General features: G+C 39.5%; 1 protein-coding gene across 1 annotated transcript in view; it reads left to right on the top strand.

Moving 5' to 3' along the window:
- The first annotated feature begins 8,432 nt into the window (after positions 1 to 8,432).
- LOC145397263 (uncharacterized) overlaps positions 8,433 to 25,229 on the top strand; it is a 152,643-nt gene continuing 135,846 nt past the window's right edge. Inside the window, exons 1-3 of the mRNA XM_080270461.1 lie at positions 8,433 to 8,796; positions 21,691 to 21,790; positions 24,174 to 24,219. Coding sequence (XP_080126587.1) covers positions 8,433 to 8,796; positions 21,691 to 21,790; positions 24,174 to 24,219 — 510 coding nt within the window. The remainder of the gene's footprint in view (positions 8,797 to 21,690; positions 21,791 to 24,173; positions 24,220 to 25,229) is intronic.

Genomic DNA, 25,229 nt, shown 5'->3' on the forward strand with positions numbered 1-25,229 from the left:
AACTTGATAAGTTTCGGCATTTGTTTTCGTCGTTATTACAATTATTATTATTATTATTTATTTATTTTTCTTTGCCCCTTTTCTCTTCGATCGTGAGGATATTGTACAGGAAGGTACCGTTGGGTAACCAAGTCCTTGTGCCAAATACAAATGACCTTTACCTATTTTTTAAGGTCATATACTCATTTTTATTCTAAAAACTATATAATTGAAATTAGAATATCGCAGAAATAAATTGAGATACAGCTATTTGGTTGGAAATCCTGTGATAAAGATATCTGCTGAATAATTTTGGCTTTATATTTTGCCATGTAGCCAAGTGGAAAGTACCGAATTCAAATCTGCTCAGTTTTTTCTTTGTAACACGTTTTAGAGAAAACCACGAAAGCTTTAAAGCTGACCCTTTACAGAACTACAGCTGTGGTCCCCCTTATTATCTGAAAGAAGTATGGTTAGAGTTAGGCATACAGTTAGCCAGTTATTGAGAGAAATGCGAAATGTACCCTTGCTTCATTTATTTCTTCCACACTTTGTCTTGAGATCTTGTTGAGATTAAACAAGAAGCTACCGTAGGTTAATCTACTGTAAGTACATGCTGCAATTAAGAATGACCTTGAAATACTTTTAAAGGTCATACACTTGTTTGTTGCCCAAATTTCATACCTAATATATATATCATTAATAGTTAAAGCAAAGCTTCCTTATTGGGGTTTCACAATAAGTAAACAGGAAACTGGATAAGTTTCGTCATTTATTTTCGTCATTATTACCATTATTATTATTATTATTATTATTATTATTATTTCTTCTTTGCCCTTTTTTTGTTCGATCGTGACGATATTATACAGGGAGGTACCGTTGGGTAACCCAAGTCCTTGTGCCATATATAAATAACCTTGACCTATTTTTGAAGGTCATATACTCATTTTTATTCTAAAAACTGTATATTTGAAGTTAAAATATCTCAAAAGTAAATTGAGATACAGCTATTTAGTTGAAAATCCTGTGATAAAGATATTTGCTGAATAAGTTTGGCTTTATATTTTGCCATTTAGCCAAATGGAAAGTACGGAATTCAAATCTGCGCAGTATTTTCTTTAGAATACGTTTTAGAGAAAATCACAATAGCTTTAAGGCTGTAACTTTCCATATATATAAATATATATATATATATATATATATATATATATATATATATATATATATATATATATATATATATATATGTGGTCTCGCTTGTGATCTGAAAGGAATATGGTTATAGTCCAGCATACAGTTAGCCAATTATTGAGACAAACGCAAAATTTACACATGCGTTTTTCGACACCTTTCTCTTCAGATCTTGATGTTATACAAGAAGTTACTTATGGTCTTCAGATTTTGTTTATATTATGCATAGTTTATATACCATAAGTGTTTAGGGCGAAGGCAAAGTTTGTATGGTGTGTCTGCAGAGTAAAAATGGGTAAGTAGTTATTATAAATATGTGATGCAAGTTTCTCATCCATTTTATTTTCAAGTAATCACAGGAAACTGAGTCCAGAATAAATGAATATGGATTTAGCTATTACATGTTAATACTTGCCACAGCAAAGGATACTATCATCCAGATGCTAATGGTTTATGTAGAACAGTGATGTGGATACAGTATAGGATGTTTTCATTCACTTAGGTTTATGCTGTTATTTAAACAAAATATCTAATTAGCAAGATAAACTAATAATACGAGTATCAAATGATTAATACAAGTATCAAGCATCAGTTACAACGGGTGTACGATAGTTTAGCAGTATGTTCAACTAGCAGACTTGCTTCATATTGCTTACCATTATAAATGCATGATGTTGTTTGGGAGGCGGGGGGGCAAGGAGAAAGTGAATGCAAAAGCATACTTTTGTCAGTTTTTATTAAAAAGAACATATACGAGTACAAACACAGAACGAAGCTGGACTACAGCAACAGATGAGTTAAAAAAAAAAAAAACGTGCACAATATATTTTCTTGTGAATGGCAAAGTGCTGGAAAAAGCATAACCTAATCTTGGATACACAAATTACTGGCAATATGTTGCTCTAACTTTGATGGAGTATTTGCAGCCGGATGATTGGCACAGCATCCTTTTAACTCATCAGTCAAGTTGCAGTCTGAGGCAATCCTTGCTACCTTGGACAATTTAATTCATGTTAGCTTTTTTTTTTTTTTTTTTTTTTTTGAATCTGTCTGTGTTAGCTGTCTTTGCTCCACCTCCTACCCCTCCACTTTCGAAAATTTTCCTAGTTAGAATATAAATAGTCTGCAGATGGCAAGGATGTAGTAAGGAATACGTTATTTAATTACAGAAATTAAGAGTAGCTCCGAGAAACAGACTTCTATGGTTTCCCTCCCAGACGTAACACTCTTCCCATGTAGGCTTTGATTGTTTTTTGCCTGGTATTTACCTCAAGCTTTGATAACAGTCAGCGGATTCTTTGTGCAGTTCCTTCCACAACATTCCAGTACAAGCTCAAACCGTTGCAAAAAAATTACATTAATGTTTTCTTTTTAATTTGTTGATAAATACCAGTTAGTGTTTTGGAATCACTGAGCAAAGCAACCTACAGAACGTCGCCGTAACTCGACTGACATACTATACAGCATGATTTCTATTTCCTCTTCCCCTCTTTTACAAAATCATGTCTCTTGCAGGGCTCACCTCATTTGGTTGTCTGTATGAAACAGTGTCTCTCACTGTAGCATTTATCACCAATTCCAAGTTTTATTCCTTGAAATAAAATGTGAGATGGTGATAAGTTAACTTTTTTTTCCGCACAACAACTGTAAATTCCTGTCCTTCATAAATCATATTTTTGGTGATAAATGATCAAATTAACGAAAATATATGAACTGTGATGCTCTGCCACTAATTGTTGAAGAAGCTATCTAGCATTAAAGCAAGGTTTACAGTTAATATGGCAATATATCTTGTGGTGATATGCTGAAACAATAATTGTGGCACTCCGCATGTGTGCTATCGGCGCAATCCACAGATGGATTCTACAATTTGTTCATATGCTCAGTCACAGTTGTGGAATGCTGTACGATCAGCAAGAGTGACGATGCCAGAATAGTGTTTTTATAGTATATCATTATTCCACTTGTATCTGAGAACGACTGAGAAGAACCTTCAAGCGCATCACATTCTTTTTCTACATTAATTATGACATTCAAAGATTGCTCAAATGTTGCATCCCACAAACTGAATTCCACATTTTATCGAAGCACACTGACTGGCGTCCAGTGTGACTCGAGATCTCCACATTTTTTATTAAGCATACGACCATTAACCAAAAGGCTGTGCCACTTTCTATGAAAGGAAATGCCTTATATTTTCTTTTCAGTATTTTCTCTTTAATAATTGCATGACTCTTCTTGTAGTCGGCACTGATGCGAGGACATGAGATCAAGAGTTAAGTGCTGGATTAAGAAAGAATTCCAAGATGCTTGAGTCCATGGCAGCATCATGAACATTTCACGGGCAAATTTTTCGTTTCCCATGGACAATATTTCTTGCGATGGGAGAATTATACTAGAATTCAAAGGCCTATACCTTGCATCTAAATTTCGTGATAGCCAGTTTTTCCACCATGGACTACTATGCTTTCTCATGTAGTAGCGACGCAAAGGAGTGACACCTTCCTTTCGCCAGCTACTGAACCAGCGATATACAGTGGACAGGCTGGCCCCTGTCTGCTGGGAAATAACTCTAGCTGTGGCTCCTTGCAGCCACAGGGCCTTAATTGAAGCTCGCGCTGTCTCCATCGCCACGATTGAGGTCTTGTTGATGTCCATGTTGTGTCTGTAGGGTAAGATCAAAATGCATATGATATTCTGCTTGACGTATATCTATGATACTGTGATCCATCCAAGGCAATGATACTGTAATATAATTAGCCCTTCTGTAGTAGGGTTTATCCATCCATCCACCATCCATTCCTATGTCGCCTCATGAGAAGCTTAGGAGCCCGGGGCTAGGCAAGTTGGTTCTGACATTTAAGGCGAGAGTGACCAGCCTCACTCATCCCTGAATGGCATTAGGTGAGTAATAAGCTCCAGCCATCCCTTGGATATAAACCTACACAGGCTCAATCCGATTGGAGCACCTTAATTACCCACTAAACCACCAGGTGCCATACTTTGGTTATATGGTTACCGCCTAGCATACTAAATGGTTTCCTGGTGTACATGAAACCATTTGGCTTGTCACTCAGTGCAGAGTCACCCATAGGCAGAACGAAGGGGAAAGAATGAAGGAAAGAAAGAAGAGGTAGTGTAAAGTCACCTATAGGAAGAAGAAGGAGGAAAGAATGAAGGAAGGAAAGACAGAAGAGGAAGGATGAAAGAGTGCAAAGGGCAGACACCCAAAGCAGCGCTACATAGAAAGAGTGGATGGTGAGCGCCCCCACCTACCATTAGTAGGGTTTAATATTCTTGATTGCTTTCAAATAATTAATTCAAAGATCAGAAACAATTTCCATTAACTTATAAACCAGAGCACGTTCTTTCTAAACATCCCTTTAGCTTAAATAAATCTATTTCAGATGGTTCAGGGGAGGTCCCCCGGGATAAGAGCTATTACAATAAAACACCCGTGAAATAAGCTTGGGATCTTCATTTCATGGGAGATGGTTCTTGGAAATTTTGAGTTCATTAAAAACATACTATTCGGACTGATTTCTATTCTTGCTAATATAATTGTTGATGCATTTACAAGATTATTGTTGTGAAATACAGAGTAACTTATTGGCAGAAGTTACGCCCGACTTATTATCGTCAACTGGTTGTGTCCTGAATAAAATCCAAAAATGTGCACACTTCCTGGAAGTAATGACCAGAAGAGGTTGACCGTAATTCGTTGCCTACCTTCACCTGGATATTTTTTGACTAAAATTATGCACAACAAAGTGGAAATTAAATTCCTTAGAAGTAGGCTATTTCAGTATTCATTAATCATTCGCTTGCCACAGGGATCCATAACTACTGTGCATGTAAATAACTGTTGCTAGAAATATGGCCATTCATTCACTCAGTGTAGTACCATACTGAGGTAAATGCACACTGAGTGACAGGTAAATGCACTCCAGAGAGTCGTTTATTGTTTGAGGTGCGGTAATCTTTCCTCCTCATCCATTGTTCCTTTCTTTTTCTTTACTTCCATTCCCTCTGATTCCCAACTTTCCACTAGTCTTATATCATTTATCCCTGTCACTTCTGCTGTTCCCCTAGACTCACTCCCCTCCCCCCTCTCTCTCGAACACTTGATTTCAAGTTGGTTATGTCGCTCCAGTCGAAAGTGGTCCTTTACCGTTAAATTCCAATGGATAGATGGCTTACTATCCAGCTAATGCCGGTCATGGTGAATTGACCATACTCATTTCACTCTAACTTGGTCTAAGACTGCCATCTCTCCATCCTGAATGCTAAGTTGAAACAATAGATTAACACTAGCGTATAATATTAGGCACTAAAAAGTGCTAAGGAAAAGATACAGAATCACATTATTAACTTACTGTAATTTACCAATAAGTTACATTAAGCAAGATGCAAAAGGACGAAAAAATGGGCCAAGTTAAGGTAAAAAAAAGTGTCGTCGTCCTTGTGCTGGGACAGGTTAGCTTAGACCCGACCCCCTACGTTCCTGGTATGAAAGGCGGTACAGGATCGGATTTGTAAGGATGGTAAATAAAATCACACTGGAAAAATAAATATTACGTTATTCGTGTGATTGTGCTTGAGCATCTACCGTATTCATATCCAGTGACATATTCCTGGTCGCTTTTGCTTTTCCGTGCGGATCTACTTTTACACATAAAACATTGACAACAGTCATTAATTACCACCCGCTTTGCGAAGCGAGTGGAGTGGTAATGTTCTCAGTTATGAGGTTGGCTGGCTGGCTTTGTTTGTGCGTTTTACATCATGAATTTGCGTCAGATCAGAAATAGAGGTGCAAAATTATGTGCCGAGGAAATACTTTCTGGCTACGGGGATGGTGATATCGCATCGTGACATGGCTTTTTAGTTAACATACATATTCGCTCACTATCAGACAGTTGTTGGTGGTGCTCATGCAGTGACGTGTGAAGGCGTATGGAGCCATGCGATTTACTTTGTCACTGAACTCCTGTTCCTGTAGGTTTTGGCCTCACTCAGTCGTCCAGAAAAGTAGCTTTTGGTCCACCGCAAGGCACCTCAAACTGATCACCAGTCAGTCAGTCCACTGCAGGACACAGGAGGCTCCCACATTTTTCCACGCTGACCTGCTGGCAGTTACCCTGATAGAACAACACAAATCATTATCTCTCAGAAAAACCGAGAGTTGAAACTGATGGTGGCAGTAACATAATCAGAAGCACTTTCGGTCCTTAATAAAAGATTTTCTGTCCAATTCGCAAGCTGGACATGAGACCTATGGGTACGGGTTCTTTACCCGAGCCTAATTTCACCTAAAAACGAAAAAGGACCTGAATGTGAAAATGGTCGGTTATGTGCAGTGTTGCGGGATTTCTGATATGCGGTTACGTTGTCAGTTAGCCTTGTATGTTACATGGGTCTAGGGTTCACTACCTATGTCAGTAACTGAGTAAAGTAATGCATTTTCCCCAGTATTATATATATATATATATATATATATATATATATATATATATATATATATATATATATATATATATATATATATATATATATATATATATATATATATATATATATATATATATATATATATATATATATATATATATATATATATATATATATGAGAAATTAAATAACTTTGAAGTATGCTACCTTCAAAGACTACTGCCTTACGAGGGTAAGAAACTATAATAATTATATGAACAAGGGAAAAAATCTTTAAGAATTAAGGGCTGTAAGTGACGCTGTAATTATTGCTACAGTATATTGATCCAAGATCACTGCATGTGATTTCTCTTATTAGACCATCTGATTTTAACTAATGCTAAGAGGAATGCTCAGCATATTTATCATTTTTATATTCATTATCACTCAAACCTTCACATACACATAATTTTGTTAGTAATATATGAACGTTGTAAAACTAATGGCCGACAAACAAGAGTACAGACTTTGAGGAATTCAAGGTTTCACAATGAATTTCAACATTATAAATTGGACGGAAGTCAAGACGGTCATTTTTAGAATATTGTTCACGTCAGAAAAGAAATGGGTAGGATGGGTGTAGTTTGGTGAAGTAAAAGCCATGGGTGGTGACTTGGTCAATGCACGTTGAATACGGTCGTGCCTGTGGAGAGGTGTGACGAAAAACTCATTTGTAGGTTGATTTCCCCCCTCCCTCAGTGAATGAGGCATTTCGCGACACATTCTGCAGGTGAGGTAGTACTTGACAGACTTCGCAGTTCGACTGTTATTCTGGGTAGTCATTTCCATGATAAATTCCATTCTGTTGGAGAAATGATTGGGATCAGTAGAATGAAGTGGGTCTGGATGGAATAATCGTCAGGACAATGCTATAGATCGCTTAAAATCGTCCCTACGAAGGTACTGTATATGCACAAAGTCATCCCCATCGACATAGTGGTTGACATCTAAAGAATCACTGTTTTCAGTTCATGGTGGAATGGGCTGGTACAAGTGGACGCAATTAGCTGGAAGAGTGGTAAGTGAATGGGTATAATGAAGTTAAGTAAGCCCTGAGACAATGGGCGGGGAGAGAGAGAAAAAAATGGATCTTTTATATCTAGACTTACTGTCGGTTGTAAAGAAGGGCGGAGGTAACATATAATGTCCCTGGACACTAAACAGGATGGTATGAGCGTGGTGATGGTGTAATTCAAAACATTATCCATGCAGAACAACGGCAAGAACAGTAATAACATTAACAACAAAAATAGTACGAGCAGCGTGGACCTCTTCCATATATCTTGTCTCTGCGAGCGAGGTAATAAGAAGGAACTGCTTTATAACTCGTTTTGTTCAGTATCCTCCTTTTCGTTGCAGTCTCGTTTTCACATAAAGAAATATAAACTCAGCACTAGCCACACACACACACACACACACACACACACACACACACACACACACACACACACACACACGTTTATAAATAACCCGTATAATATGACATGAAATATATTCCTTTACTATATTTACCACAAGCTTTCTCATTTCTTTGTAAGTGCTCATTCTATCACAGAGCAAGTCCTTTTTTTCCTGCTTCACTAGCAAATGCCTGAAAATTTTAATTTTTTTGCCGGAAGTTATTCTCTCTCTGTCTCTCTCTCTCCCTCTGTCTCTCTCTCAGCAGGCTACATGACTGGGCTTCATCCACCCAGTGTGAACTTGTAGCACTTGTGAATGGGCTGGAACAAGTTTGTCTGAGGAAACAAGATGCCATCATCTTAACAGACAGCATGTATGCTCTGCAACCTCTCTCTGACCCTCACCCCACATACCCTGACCTTGTTTACAGGATCAGGCGGATTGTTGCAGTGCTTAGGGAGATCGGTGTTCAGGTCAAATTTGTTTGGATCCCCTCGCATGATGGAATCCCGGGTAATGAAGGAGCTGACATTTTAGCCAAGGAGGCTTCTAACAAGGGCACTTGTGACTATGACCTGGGACTTTCACTTAGACAACTTAAAAGAAAGATCATGACCATACAAAAAGAAAGGGTGACTGACCTTAGACTCAGTGAACACAACACCAGCACTTCCATACACTACTACAACACAGTTGCAGTGATGACAAGTTACGTATATGGCAGACATACGACAAGTAGGTGGGTTGACTCTGTACATGCAATAATAAGGCATGGCTACTGTTACTCTTGGGAACTGGGTTGGCAGGTTGATGAGGAGAAGAGGAAGTGCAAAGTATGTGAACAACCCAATAAACACACTTTGAAGCATTATCTATTGGAATGTCCACTCATACATGAATACAGGAATACTCAGTTTATGACAATAGAGAGTCAGGCAAAATTTATGTTAGAAAATGATATTGTCAGAAAAATACTGAGGAAGTATAAATTATTTGCATCTCCTCAGTAACACAACAATTGCCCCCAAAATACACTTAGCCTAATATAACTATTATAAAATTTTTTAACTTAAGAACTTATGTCATATATGTGTGATCAGTTCGTTCAACTCTCTCACACTATGTATATTGATAATATAAAATGAGTTATATTTATGTTGATATACTGTTGTAAGACTTTTGTAATGCAGATAGGGATCCATCTCGCTGAGATACTGCCTTCCTTTTGGATACCCCTTTTAAATTCTTTGTATGATACTGTATCTATGTATTTTTTTGACGCTGCCCCTTCACAGGATGAAGTGTGGGGTGTTCAATAAACTAGCCCCACTGGGGTCAAATCAAATCTCTCTCTCTCTCTCTCTCTCTCTCTCTCTCTCTCTCTGTTCTGTTTTTGCAAAAGGTTTAATTTCAAGGGTGATGTGTACTTAGTGCATCCAGCTATGATTATTCTTACGTATGTCGTAAGAAACAAAAACAAAACAGGTAGTATACCGAGGCATGGGAGAATTATTATTTGAAACCCGTAGCGTATGTACGGACACATGCTAACATTTTTACAAAAATCTATATGATTAATGGATATCCAGAAACGGGTGTTCATTTATAGATGAAATACTGGTTGACTAATCGCAGCGTATATTGGTTAAGAATGTTTATTCTTTTTAGGTCGGCATAAAAGAAATATGATGCACTGCGTACTTTGTAGACAGTAATACATGCAACGGATATTCGCTAAATATATATGTCTAGTGTTTACACGCTTTTGATTCTACAGTACTAAAAAAGTTGGGCAGTACACTAATTACAGAATTTTTGTCTTACCGTGGAAAGCTCCCTTCTGAGGTTAATCCTTATTGTCAAAGTTGACGATAAGGGAGGCTGGTGAAGTGGCTAGGTCACAGCTAAATCTGGTAATGGGTGGCAGTGTCCAGCGAGGCTCTTATAATACGTGTCCCGTCAGCGCGTGCGTGTTACTTCCGTGGTTATTGCACACCAATCGTCTTTCACCAGTCCGTACCATTTGCGTCTGCCCACCGCATGTTGTTTAATTGATTCTTTTTATCAGTACTGGAAAAGGAGCCGGAGAGGGTCGGGTGCTACTGAAAAACGCCTTCACGTGGGGGCATCAATATAATTCGGGGACGGAGCTGCCCAGTTAAGCAAACGTCCCTCAGTCCCCTCCTTATCCATATTGGGATGAACCTGGGTTTGTTTCTACTACTACTACTACTACTACTACTACTGCTAGTATTACTACTACTACTACTACTATTACAGTACTGCTGGAAAAATTATATAATTTGTATTAGCTAAACGTAAATTGAACACCGATTTACAAACACACAGGATCAGTTGTCTGTCGTGGGACCTGCTTCTGTTCAACGCACCAATCTTAATGTGAGAAAATGGTCAGGTTGATGATGATACTTGTTACCTGAGGGAAACTACAATCATTGTGAGCATACAATAGTCTCACGAATCTGCCGCTCTTTCTTAACAGCATAAATAATTTCGAAACGTTTGACAAACTCTGTAGTTTGAACAGTTCACAGCATTCTAAGATCAAGGGCCGTGTTCTCCTCGGTTTTAGGAACTCCCAAACACCTCTTCTCAAGTGATTTGTTTTACTTATAACATCTTGCTGACCTCCATTGCGCTACTGAAATCGCTCTATTACCACCGCACCCTAGATAAATAACGTAGAAAGCAATATTAGCCAGTAGTATTCAAAAATCGCTAAGGAAGATGTGTTAGGGAGCTTCCTTAACCGATGAAAATACAAGCCCAGGCAACTGTAAGAGTAATTTTTTCCGAGTCATATTTCCCAAGTTTTATTATTTTCCAAAATCCAATCCTTACTCTGGTCCATCAAACGTAGGGGCCCGGGGCTAGGCTACACACTCACGACATTTAAGGTAAAGGTGTCTACCCACAGAGGTATCATGTGAGCATAAACCCCAACAGCTCCTTGAATGTATATATTTATTGATCCTTTCGGGTTAGAGCGCCTAACCCGCTACATCACCAGCCATTATCTGGTAATTTTATTTAATATCCTACGTAGTAAATGGCTTTCTGGATTATAAGAAATATTAAGGCTCATCACTCAGTGAGGTCACTCTAAGGTTGCACTACATCTACTGGGTGGATGGTGTGTGCCCACTCATCATTACATACTTTTAAATTTTGGTGAATGAAAGAGGAGACCCAGCGTATAATTTACAATTTTCGTTTTCTGAAATAAAGTACTTCATATTTGTGTATGGTTAACATGGTTGGACAGGGAAAGAACTAATACTACAAGAAACTGATGTACAAGAAGATTTATACGTATGTGATAGAAGAAGCAAACGAGTGTGTGCTGAAGTGAATTATGACCTAAAACAAAGATTGGGTTATTGGATACTGATGAAAGAGGATGAAGAAATAAATTTTATTGGGACTGATTAATTAAGGGAGACCAATACCCTGGTGCAAAGGGTTCCCAACTTGCCACTGGTCTTATACTGTTCATCCGTGTCACTTCTGCCGTTGCCTATAGACTCACTCCCCCCCCTCTCTGTCTGTCTGTCTGTCTGTCTGTCTGTCTCTCTCTCTCTCTCTCTCTCTCTCTCTCTCTCGAACACTTGTGCTTTATTTGGTAAAGTCGCTCCAGTCGAATGTGGTCTATATGCGTTAAATTCCAGTGGATAGATGACTTACTATCCAGCTAATGCCGGTCATGGTGATGTGACCATACTTTTTTTTTTACTTTATCTTGGTCTATAACTGTCATCTCTCCATCCTGAATGCTAAGTTGAAATATTAGGTTAACACAAGAGTATGATGGTAGGCATTAAAAAGTGCTATGGAAAGGATGTAGAACCACATTATAAAGTTTCTGTAATTTACCACTCAAATATATTCAGCAAGATGCAAGAGGACGAAAAGGCCAAGTTAAGGTGAAAGAAGTGTCCTCGTCCTTGTGTTTGAAGACGCTAGCCAAGACCCGACCCCCTACGTCTCTCTTATGAAAGGCAGTAACGAAAAGGAATTAGAGTTTGTTACTAGTCGGGGGCGTAGCACCCGTCTAGCAACAACCTCTCTTCCTTTTTCTATCCAACTCTGTAATGGAAGAGTTAACCGTTACTCCTAGTCCTTCATATATGCAACAGGTCAATTCTGGAACTCTCTCTCTCTGTCTGTGTTTCCTACTTCCTATGATCTTGTCTTTGAAACACATGTGTGTCCAGGCATCTCGAAATAACGGATCTTGAATTTGGCTCTCTGCTGTATTATTTTTTTCTTTTTCTTGGAAGGAACTGTTTGCACACTCCTGGCCTTTGGTTCTTTGTTCATTGCATAAAACGAATAAAAAAGAATCAGATTTGCAAGGATGGTAATTTAAATCACATTAGACATTAAATATTGCGTCATTCATGTGTTTGTGCTTGGGTAGCTTCTGTATTCATATCCAACGACATATTGTTTGTCGCTTTTGCTTTTCAGGAAGGACCAACTTTGATAGAACATTGATAACAGTCTTTTATTACCACCCGCGTGGTGGAGCGGGAGGAGTGGTAATGTTTTGAACTGTGAGGTTGGCTGGCTGGCTTTGTTTGTGTATTTTACAGCCCGATCTTGCGTCAAATCAGAAATGGAGGGGCAACATTACAGTGTGCACCGAGCAAAAAACATTCCTGCTTCGCGGGTGGTGAGATCCCATCGTGAGATGGCTTCTAGTTATCATATATTTTCGTTCACTAAGTAGACAGTTGTTGGTGGTGCTCATGTAATCATGTGTGATAGCGTGTGGATCCCTGTCTTCGATTTGGTCTCTAAACTCCTGTTCCTGTAGGTATTGCCACATTCAGTCGTCCACAAAATCAGCATTTGGTCCACTGCAAGGCACCTCAAACTGATCACCAGTCAGTCAGTCCACTGCAGGACACAGGAGGCTCCCACATTTTTCCAAGCTGACCTGCTGGCAGTTACCCTGATAGAACAACACAAATCATTATCTCTCAGAAAAACCGAGAGTTGGAACTGATGGTGGCAGTGACAATCAGAAGCACTTTCGGTCCCTAATGAAAGGTCTCCGGTCCGATTCGCAAGCTGGAAATGAGACCTATGGGTGCGGGTTCTTTACCCTAACCAGATCTCACCCAGAAACAAAAAAGGACCTGGATGTGAAAATGGACGGTTATATGCAGTGTTGGCGGATGTTTGATGTGCGGTTACGTTGTCAGTTAGCCTTGCATGTTACACGGGTCTGGGGTTCACTACCTGTGTCAGTAACTTTTTTTTTGTTTTAGATGATGAATAGAGGAAGGAAAAACAAAGGAAAAAAAAATAAGTCCGTGTGCCTAAAGGCATCCTCCATTCATAAAACATTTATAACAACTGGATCTAAATTGAAGTGGATTAAATGTTTGTGGAAACAACTCCCAGGAAGTGAATTCCAGAGAGTAGTAGTTCTTGAGATAAATGAATTTTAATAAACAAAGGTTCTCCATCGCGGGGGAGAGAGTGTGAGTTCATGAGCGTTCCCAGTTGCCCAAGTATTTCGGGAGAAAATGTGAAGGGGTGGAACAACTGAAGCCAGTTCGTCAGAGCACTTACGGTAAAAATATCGATAAAATTATTTTAAAGAAGCAACATCTCTACGTACTGATAATTAATGGCCCACCAAAAACAATATAGGCTTTGACGAACTCAAGTTTTGCTATGAATTTCAACATTATAGGTCCGGCGGAAGTCAAGACGGTCATTTTTAGAATACTGTTCACGTCAGAGAAGAAATGGGTAGGGGGCATGAAGTTTGGTGGCAGAAAAGCCTTGAGTGGAGACTACAGTAGGTCAATGCACATTGAATACGACCGTGCGTGTAAAGTGGTATGACAAAAGTCTCCTTTGTGGGTGGACTTTACAGGCACGGTCGTATTCAATGTGCATTGACCTAGTCTTCACTCAAGGCTTTTCCGCCACCAAACTACATCCCCCCTACCCATTTCTTCTCTGACTTGAACAGTACTCAAGATAGGCTCTGCGGGAGAGGTAGAACTTAACAGAGTTTGCAATTCGACTCTTATTCTGGGCAGTCATGTTAGTGATAAATTCCATTTCAGTGGAGAAATAGTAGAGTTGAGTAGATGGAATAATCATCAGGACAACGCTACAGGTCGTTTAACATCGTCCCTGCAAAGGAATATACCAAAAATCATCCTCTTCGGCGTAGTGGTTGACACTTGAAGATTCACTGTTCTGAGCTTTTGGTGGATTGGGCTGGTACGAGTGGACGCAATTAGTTGGAAGGGTGGTAAGTGAACGGGTGTAATGAGGTTAAGTATGGCTTGTGAAATGAGCGGGGAGAGAAAAAAAGTGGATCCTATACATCTAGACTTATTGTCGGTTGTAAAGCATGGCGGGGGTAATATATAGAGTGTCCGTGGGCACTAAACAGGATGGTATGAGCGTGGTGATGGTGTAATTCAAAACCATATGCAAACAGAACACCGGTAGGAACAGTAATAAAAAAAAAATAGTAGGAGCAGCTCGGACCTCTTGCTTACATCTTGTCTCTGGGAACGAGGTAATAACAAAGAACTGTTTTATAACTCGTTTTGTTCAGTATCCTCCTTTTCGTTACAGTCTCGTTTTCACATAAGTAGAGATATAAATTCAGCAGTAAATACACACTCACACACACACACACACACACACACACACACACACACACACACACACACACACACACACACACACACACACACACTTGTATAAATTATCCGTATAATATGACGTGACATATGTTCCTTTACTATATTTACCACAAGCGTTCCAGTTTCTTTGTACGTGCACACTGTCTCACAGAGCAAGTCCCCCTTTTTTTCTGCTTCTCTAGTGAATGTCGGAAATCTTTATATTTCTTGCCTCAAATTATACTTTTTTTTTGTCTTTTGCTGTTATTACAAAAGTTTTAATTTCATAAGTGAGGTGTACTTGGTGAATCCAGTTATGATTATTCTTACGCATATCGTAAGAAACAAAAACAAAATTAGATAGTATATCAAGGCATGGGAGAATTATTACTTGTAACCCGTAGGTTATGTACGGACACATACGGTACTCATGTTGATATTTTTACAAAAATCTACGTGATTAATGGATATCCAGAACCATGAATTCATTTACAGATGAAATGCTGGTTGTCTAAACGCAGCATACGAGATTTAATAATATTTGTTCTTTAGTGCGTCGGTATAAAAGAAATATGATGCAGTGTGCTTTATCCATAATTGGGGGAGGCGGTGGCTCAATAGGTAGAGAGGTGGCCTGCAGTCCTATCAGACCCAAGTTCAAATCCCCGCTTGGGCAGGGAACAGTTTAAGGATATGAATTTCATATAATCAGACTTTACCAGAAAACCCGCCGACATGTCGTAAAAATACCTCCGCTAATTCCAATACACCAGTCCTGTATGAGACAACCCTAGCATGTATTCAATCTGGACGGTGGGTGTTAGCGCCGAAGTGGTGACATGTAGAGAGGTGTATCGTAATTAGGAGGACTACTGGGCCTTGAGAGCAGGCTGTGAAGCCTATGCCCAGAGTCGGACACATAAAAAATAAGTAAATAAATGAAACTCATATTCACTAAATATATCTGTCTTGTGTTTACACATTTTTGATTTCACAGTACTAAAAATGTTGGGCAGTACACTAATCACAGAGTTTTAGTCTTACTGGGAAAACCTTCTCTCTGAGATTAAGCCTTATTGTGAAAATTGACGATAAGGGAGGCTGGTGAAATGGCTAGGTCACAGTTAGACCTGGTAATGGATGGCAGTGTGCAGCGAGGCTCTTATCGTACCTGTCCTGTCAGTGGGTGCGTGGTACTTCCGTGGTTTTTACACACCAGTCGTCCCTCATCAGTCTCTACCATTTGCATCTGCCCACTGTTTGTTGTTTACTGTAATTTATTATCTTATCTGTACTGAAAAAGGAGCTGGAGAGGGACGGGTGCTAAAGAAAAACGCCTTCACGTGATGGCATGAATATGACTGGGGGACGGAGCTGCTCGGTTAAGCAAACTTTCCTCAGTCCCCTCCCTATCCATGTTCGGATGAACCTACTATTACTACTACTAGAGTAGTATTGCTGGAAAAACTATATGACTTATTGTATCTTGCCGGGTACACACACGCGAACAGAACATCGTAACGTAACCCCGTCGTGTAACAAAAACGCCTGTGTGGACGGGACCTCGTAACGTCACTGCATAACACCCGAGCGAACATATATGTTAAGCGTTGGGGTTCGCTCCCGATCCACCAATTGTCGGTTTTTGCGCGTCGCATCAAAGGATGTTACAGGGTGAGGTTACGTAATGTGTGGACGGGACGTGTGTCCGACACCTATCAACTGGGTACAGCCGCTACACCGAGTCTGCTCAGTAATCAGTATGAGGCTGGTCCCTAAACATAAAAATATATAACACAGGTTTTTAGAGTAATGTACCACAGGGATCGATCATGTTCGAGTACACGGAGGAACCACTCAAAGCCATGAAACATGTTTCAAACCATTGGAACTTAAAAGCGTTAAAAAACTCTGTGCCACTGTTGAAAGGAGCCTGCAAGACAACATGCTTCCCATCCATGGCTCCTAGAAGGTGGGGATAGTTCCACAAGTCTTCAAATCCTTTAGCGATGGTTAGCCAACCGTCTTGTGTTGTTGGGATCTGAAGAATAAATGCATACATCATGTTACTTTTGTTAACATTATTGAAAAGATTAATGAAACCACACACACACACACACACACACACACACACACACATATATATATATATATATATATATATATATATATATATATATATATATATATATATATATATATATATATGATCAGCCTGTTTTACTACCGCTAAGTTATATTTCCAGATAATTTATATTTCATGTACTGTGATAGCTGGTCTCATGTGTGTGTCCTTTTTCATTGTTTTAGGTGCTACCAATTTCATGATACTCTCAAAATCTGTCGACGACATTCTGGTGAAGTTTTTGTAGTGGCCAGAAACTTCTTGGAACCTCATGTCTGCGAGTAATTCCCGACCACTGTATGCCATTTTTCTTGTGTATAACTGTGACTGCCACCATTTTCTTTCCTTTCTCCTCTTCACTGTATGATAATGTATATAAATATTCGCGGCAGCTGCGACAGGTAAACTTGACATTGTCAGTACAACCTCCAAACACGGACTGACTCCGACTGATAGAGGTGGGACGCATGAAAGTTCGCGACGCGACGAGGTTCGGTTACGGATTCATTTCCACACCTTGTTACGCGTATCTTCGTCGAGCAACACGGTCTTGTTACGATACGGTGTTCTGTTCGCGTGTGTGTACCCGGCTTAAAGTAAACTGAACGCCGATTCACAAACACACAGGATCAGTTGCCTGTATGAGGATCAGCTTCTATTCAACGCACCCTACCTTATTGTGTGAAGATGGTCAGGTTGATGATGATACTTTGTTAGCTGAGGGAAACTGCAGTCATTGTGAGAACACAGTAATTTCACGAATCTGCTGTTTTTTCTTAACAGCATACATTATTTCGAAATGTCTGACAAGCTCTGCCAAACAGTTCACAGCATTCTCACATTCAGGGCCGAATTCTCCTCGGCTAAGGAAACTCCCAAACACCTCTTCCCAAGTGATTTGTTTTACCTATTACGCCTTGCTGTCCTGCTCTGTGGTAATTAAATCACTCTGTTAACACCATACTCCGGATAAATAACGTACAAAACGAAATTTACCCAGTAGTATCCAAAATATATAGCTAAGGAAGAAGTATTAGGGAGCTTCCTTAACCGACGAGAATACAAGCCTAGGCAACTGTAATAGTATTTTTGTCAAAGTCACATTACCCATGTATTATTGTTTCCCACAATCCAATCCTCACTCTGGTCCATCAGACGTAGGGGGCCGGAGCTAGGCTACACACACGACATTTAAGGTAAGGGTGCCTACCCTCAGAGGTTATCATGTGAGCATAAACCCCAACCACTCTTTGGATGGATATTTTTATTGATCCTTTTTGGTTAAAACGCCTTAACCCGCTTCACCGCTAGCCATCATTTGGTAATTTTGTTAGTACCGCACGTAGTAAATAGCTTTCTGGATTAGAAGGAACCGTATGGTTCATCACTCAGTACAGTCACAATAAGATTGCACTACATCCACTGGGTGGATGGTGTGTGCCCACCCACCATTAAATACTTTTATGTTCTGGTAAATAAAACTGAACAGCACGCGAGAACTTACAATTTTCACCTGGGTTGTAAGGCAAATAAGGCTTTATGTGAGCGATTGTTATACGCACGGTTTAAATCAAATCATGGCAACATCAGTCTGTTTGTGTGTTATGCCCCCACTAATGATGCACTCGATGAAAGGAAAGACACATTTTATGAAAAGTTGCAAGAAGGAGTAGGAAGGGTACCTAGATATGAAATTTTGATCTGCGTTGGAGACTTTAATGCAGTAATGGGCTGTTCAAATGAGGGATTTGAGGCATGTATGGGTAAGATGGGAGTTGGTAGTAGGATGAGTGAAAACGGAGTGAGGTTTGGAAGCTTCTGTCTAGCAAATGACTTAGTCATCGGGGGCACACTCTTTCAGCATTGCAGTATACACAAGACAACTTGGGTGTCGCCGTGTGGAAAATATAAAAATCAGATTGATCACATCGTTATCAGTAGGAGGCATAGAATTTCTCTGCTAGATGTTCATGTTAAACGGGGGGCGGATATTGGTAGTGACCATCAACTCATCATTGCAAAAATAAGGTTTAAACTTAAAAATCAGAAGAAGGAAAAATCTGGTGTTGGTAGATACGATATTGTTAAGCTTAGAAGGGAAGGAGAAGAAAAGGAGGAATTCAGATTAGAATGCAGAAATAGGTTTTTGGTGTTGGAAACGTTGGAAGAGGGGGAGAGAAGTGTAGATGAGATGTGGGAGGATGTGAACAAAGTTTTGCATGAGACTGCTGAATGAACGATTGGAAGGAGACATAGATTCAGGAGAAAGAAATGGATATCAGAGGAAACGTGGGATATGATAAAAAAAGAGAGGTGAGGCTAAATTGAGGAGTGAGATGCAATGCGTTGATGAACGAGAGATTGAATTAGCAAGAGCTGCGTACTGGAGTTTGAATTCAGAAGTAAGAAGGTTAGCTAGGAGAGACAAAAGAAGATGTGTGGATGAAAAGGTTGCAGAGACTGAAATCTTAATAAACAAAAATGATGGACAGAGTCAAAGAATAGCATATGAATCGATTAGAGAACTGAGTGGTAATGCAGGTAAACGCAAGGAAATACCAGTTAGAGACAGGGAAGGAAATTTATTGACCAAAGATGGAGATATTAAAAATAGGTGGAAAGAGCATTTTGAGACAGTTCTTAATAGACCAATACCACCAGAAGAGGATATACCGTCTGCTCAGGAAGATTTAAATATAGAAACAGGAGAGTTGAGGCTTGCAGAAGTGGAGAAAGCAGTAAAACAGTTAAAGAATAATAAGGCACCAGGGGAGGATGGTTTATTTCCGGAAATGTTTAAAGTGGAGGGGGATAGATTAATAATGATCTTGACCAAGCTATTCAATAAGATATGGGTGACGGGGTTACTACCATCAGTTTGGAAGAATGGTGTAATTGTTAAAGTTCCGAAGAAGGGAGACCTGAGTGAATGTGGTAATTGGAGGGGAATCTCTTTGTCACCGATAGCTTTGAAAGTTTTCAGTAGAGTGTTGTTAAATAGGTTGGAGCCGGTGGTTGAGGGTATTCTGAGGGATGAACAGGCTGGTTTTAGAAAGGGACGTGGTTGCAATGATCAGATCTTTATAGTTAGGCATTTGATGCAGCAAGTTAATGAAATGAGAGTACCGTTAAGTCTTTGTTTTGTTGATTTTGAAAAGGCTTTTGATAGTGTTTCGAGAGAGACTATGGGAAGATCATGAGACATTATGGAATACCAGAGGAATTTGTGAGGGTCATTATGAACATGCATGAGGACACATTTTGTAAAGTGATGGTTGATGGTTGTCTGAGTGATTCGTTTGAAGTCAAGTCCGGAGTAATTCAAGGTGGTGTTCTATCGCCTTTACTATTTATATTGGTCATTGATTACATTATGAAACGCGTTGGAACAGAAACCGGTGCAGGTATACTTTGGGGAGAGAACAGGAAACTTTTGGATTTAGATTATACAGATGATATAGTTTTGATTTGTGATGGGCCAGAAGAGATGCAGAGAGTGTTGGACTGTTTGGTGAGTGAAGGTCGCAAGGTGGGTTTGGTTATTAATTGTGGAAAAACTGAAATAATCAATATGAATATGGAAAATGCGCAGGAATGTGTAATTGGAGGTATGGTTGTACGGCAAGTTGATAGGTTTAACTATTTAGGTACTTATTTAGCTAAGGATGGGTCTTTGAACTTTGAATTCGAGGAAAGGTTAAAGAAGGCTAATCAGGCAATGGGAATGCTTAAAAATATTTGGAATAATAACAATTTTTCTGTGCATACAAAAATAAAACTTTATAAGGTAATGGTTAGGAGTATCTTAATTTATGGACACGAGTCTTGGTACAGCACTGTGACTATGGAAAATAAATTCTTGGTGTTTGAAAAAAAAGCACTTAGAAGAATATTAGGAGTTAAGTGGTGGGAAAGGATACCAAATAGTAGAATTAGAGAAATAACGGGAGTGCAGCCGGTCGATGAATATGTTAGGTTCTCACGATGGAAGTGGCTAGGACATGTGTATAGGAGACAGGGAATAGTACGAGGTACACCAGGGTGGGTGGCACTTGGTAGGAGAGGTAGAGGAAGGCCAAAAGAGACGTGGGTGAGGAAAATGAGACGGGAACCTGGAGATGAGTGTTGGGGAGATCTTGAGGAGTTAGCACAAGATAGGATGTGGTGGTGTGAGTTCATCGAGGCCCTATGCATCCCCGAGGGTGCCACAGGAAATGATTGATTGATTGATTGATATCTATATGTGGGTTACATGACTGAGCAGTGAAAGATCTAATACTACAAGAAACTGATGTACAAGAAGACACACATATATGATAGAAGAAGTAGGCGAGTGTGTGCTGAAGTGAATTATGACCTAAAACAAAGAATGGGTTATTGGACAGTGATAAAAGACGATGCAGAAATAAAATTTATGGGGACTGATAAATTAAGGGAGACCAATACTCTGGTGCAAAGGGTTCCCAACTTGCCACTGGTCTTATACTGTTCATCCGCGCCACTTCTGCCGTTGCCTATAGACTCCCTCCCTCCCTCTCTCTCTCTCTCTCTCTCTCTCTCTCTCTCTCTCTCTCTCTCTCTCTCTCTCTCTCTCTCTCTCTCTCTCTCTCTCTCTCTCGAACAGTTGATATTCTAGTTGGTTAAGTCGCTTCTGTCAAATGTGGTCCTTTAGCGTTTAATTCCAGCGGATAAATGGCTTACTATCCAGCAAATGCCGATCATGGTGAAATGGCCATACTCTTTTTACTCTGACTTGGTCTAAGACTGCCATTTTTCTATCCTGATATAATTTCAAATAACAGGTATTTTTCTTCTCATCAGGACGCTGTGATTACTTTGTTTTCAAGTTCGGTTTCCTCTCTTTCTCGGCGGCACTGACGGCGCAGAAGGGCAGCCCAGCAATTTACGGATTAATTAAGAGGTATGTGATGGTGGGAAGAGATGATGTGCATTTTTTTAAGGATTTCATTCGTTCAGCTAAAGAAATTCTAGCAGTTAGTGGACAGAAGAGTGCCGCAGGTAACTATGGGATACTTTAAGTTTTCTTACTTTCATCCACTGATCTGGATCTAGCCTGTACAAAATAGCAAGGGACATCCATAGCAACGAAGGGGTTGTAAGAATATGTGAAATATATATTGTTTTGGCGGGCTATGGCCACTGAGAAGTTTTGAGTGACGTATAATGTAAACAATTTGCTTAATGCAATGTCAATCATTAACTCCTTGAGTCAGAGGAAATAGTATTTAATGTTTGGCTGTCACTGGACGATGTTCTTCGGTTCACGAAGGATAATTATGATGGGATAAACAGCTTGAGTCCTGTGGCGTGTTTTATCAATTTGTTCTACTCACAGGTGGTTTTATCATCACAATACAGTTTTTATCCTCCCATGGTCAGGACAACTTTTGTATTCCATTCCTGGTAAAATCAGATGTTTTTACCGAGATAATTTGCATCATACGAGCCTGGGTGTGTTAATGTTGTCACCATTAACCTACTCATTTTCTAGCTGACCCCAGACCATTTTATACAACAGTGTGGGTCATAAGAGGCTGAGGTTTAACAAAAGTCTTTAACAATTCCTTTTGCTTGATGCCAACTGTTCCCGAGGTGTCCCGTTCTGCTAGGACGTAAAGAAGTAAGTACAGTATGACATATTTACTTTTTCTTCCTATGTATGGTAGTAGTAGTAGTAGTAATAGTAGTAGTAATAGTAGTAGTAGTAGTAGTAGTAATAGTAGTAGTAATAGTAGTAGTAGTAGCAGTAGCAGTAGTAGTAGTAGTAGCAGTAGTAGTAGTAATAGTAGTAGTAGTGACTAGCAGTAGTAGTAGTAGTAGTAGTAGTAGTAGTAGTAATAGTAGTAGTAGTAGTAATAGTAGTAGTAGTAGTAGTAGTAGTAGTAGTAGAAGAAGTACTAGTTGCAATCCCAGGCTCATCTGAACGTGAACCCGATGGACTACAGCCTGAAACTGTCATTTAATGCAGTCCACTACCCTCCTTTGAGTGCGACAGGGAGGAAGTTGAGGGAAGTTTGTATAACACGATAGCGGAGCCAGTTAGTTATACTAGAGCCACCAAGAGATGGGTCTCTCTCCAGCATCTTCCTGTGCATAATAAATAAATGATTGGAGTAAAAAACTGATATATCTTATATTTTTAAGGATCCTTTGTTATTATGCTGATTTTTTAAAGGACGGGAAGGGAGAAGGAAAACGAAAACGTTAAGACTTGGGCTTCTCTCACTCAATTTTAATTAAAATCGTCTGGCTGTAGCTGAAATGGAATTAATATTGTTCCAACCATGAGAGAGTTAAAGGCGACACCATTAACACTCTTAGACTCCTACTGCTCACTCTTAACTTTGTATAACCGTCTGCTGCTCGGTGTAGTATACTGTAATACTATATCTGTGCGACCAAGAAGGGATTAATGAGACTGGAATATTTTGTACCGCTGAAGGGTATGATCAGAGCTAAGGTTAACTATCACTTTCAAGAGAAATTTGCAACTACATCATGACTAATTTTCATGCGGCATAATAATACTATATAATTATAAAGTCGGATATGCAGTCAAACGATCTCTTCAGTAGCGATTTCCAAAGAGACAGCAGCAGACAATGATGGTTATATCTGACTAAAAATCAGTGTCAAGAGACTCGATTTGTGTGAACGTACAATAATGATTTTCCAAGCCCATGTGCAGTGAAGCAGGAGAAATGCCAGGACTACTGCTGTCGGTAATTCAATACTGTACTGTACTAATTAATGAATGACTAACACTTTCAAACTGGTTCAATTCACTTGTAGCTGAATAAAATCGTCTGGTATTAGATGGGCTAGAACACTAGATTTACTAAAGGTAATGTTTACAGCAAGAACACTCCCGACTTCTAGGATAGTTGGATCAAACTGCAAAGTATTAGCCCGAACAGAAGAGCAAAATTTTCCAACCTTGAAAGGGTTCACTTAGTTGCTTGTGTCCATGCCTGGTTGAGTAGTAGCAATTGTGTTGTGAGTAGTACGGCATCCATAGTCAGGTGTCGCGGACCAGCCAAACATATGGACAAACTCTGTATCGTCTTGGTCCCTGTTTACCTAGCAGTGTATTTGGGAACTCGTATGTAAACCAACTACTACGGGCTGTGTTCAGGAGGAAGGTTGAGACTTAGAGAATAGAGACTGTCTACCATAAGAACTCCTGTAGCCGACAGCCATGACTTCATTCTTTCATAAGAATCTGAAATTGTTGCTTTGTTATTTTTATTCATTGATTTATACATTTCATTTTTATATTTCAGGGCGATGTCCCTTGGAGACTCCGGGCTGTTTGTATACTGGCACCAGGTAATGATTCCAAATTACGCCAGTTGCACTAACCCACCAAGAAAAGTTATAATCAGCGGATCACTGTATATGACAAACCTCTGGGCAAGACATTAGCAAAAAGGCTGTTAGCTGTGTGTAAGATTTAGAAAGGAAAACATAAATTATAGGACATCAGGAGACCAATGACAGCCTAATTTATAGTATAGTTCGTGATGCAGACTACCATCTAAATGTGTAATTGTCAACACTGACCACTATTGTCGAAAACAAAATATATGTGGCATCCTCATGAGACAGGTTTAGCAACTTGAGGTAGAATGTTCTGGGATTTTGCTGTAACCATCGTCTGTGGTGCCATACCGTTTTGCACAAGGTATTCACAAGTACTGTACGTTATTAGTAGTATATACCTTTTAGCCTGAGATTGTGTTTAACCAGTCTTCATAATACACTCTTCAGAGTTAAAGAGAGATAATATTTTTAACTATATGATCCAAATCAAGCTGTAAGTCGGGGATTGCTCTCTCCAAAGTCATCTGGGTTTTCATACTTCTGTGGCATGTTTGTGTTTAAGTATCTCTCTGTAACACATGTACAACCCTTTCATGATCGCACAAAATTCAGGTTTGCACTAAACTGGGCCAGGCACATTTTATGGTACATAAGTTGTTGCAAATACCCATAAAACTGTCCACTTGTGACCAGTTGGTGAGAGACTGATATTCTTGCGTGCATCAGGGCCAACAATGAATTATTAAATAGTAACTTGGCGCCGCAGGTAAACAATAAGCAATGTGACAGTAAATTTTCATCCATAGCCGATCGGATAGCTCTTGAGATATGCAACACTAAACACCGTTTACTGTTTCGGGGGATGTTTGTAGTGTTGGCAGGTGGACTTGCTGCTGGTGGGATTGTCCTTCTCGGTGAACTGTGTGTCTCTTTTTTCTTAATCTCAGCTTAGTTTTCAAATAATTAAATACTTTTTCTTAATATTTTAATTATACAGAAGAATTTATTCTCAATGG

The sequence above is a fragment of the Coenobita brevimanus genome, chromosome 40 (assembly GCF_032717465.1).
Source record: "Coenobita brevimanus isolate Jiangsu-jjx chromosome 40, ASM3271746v2, whole genome shotgun sequence".
Lineage (NCBI taxonomy): Eukaryota > Metazoa > Arthropoda > Malacostraca > Decapoda > Coenobitidae > Coenobita > Coenobita brevimanus.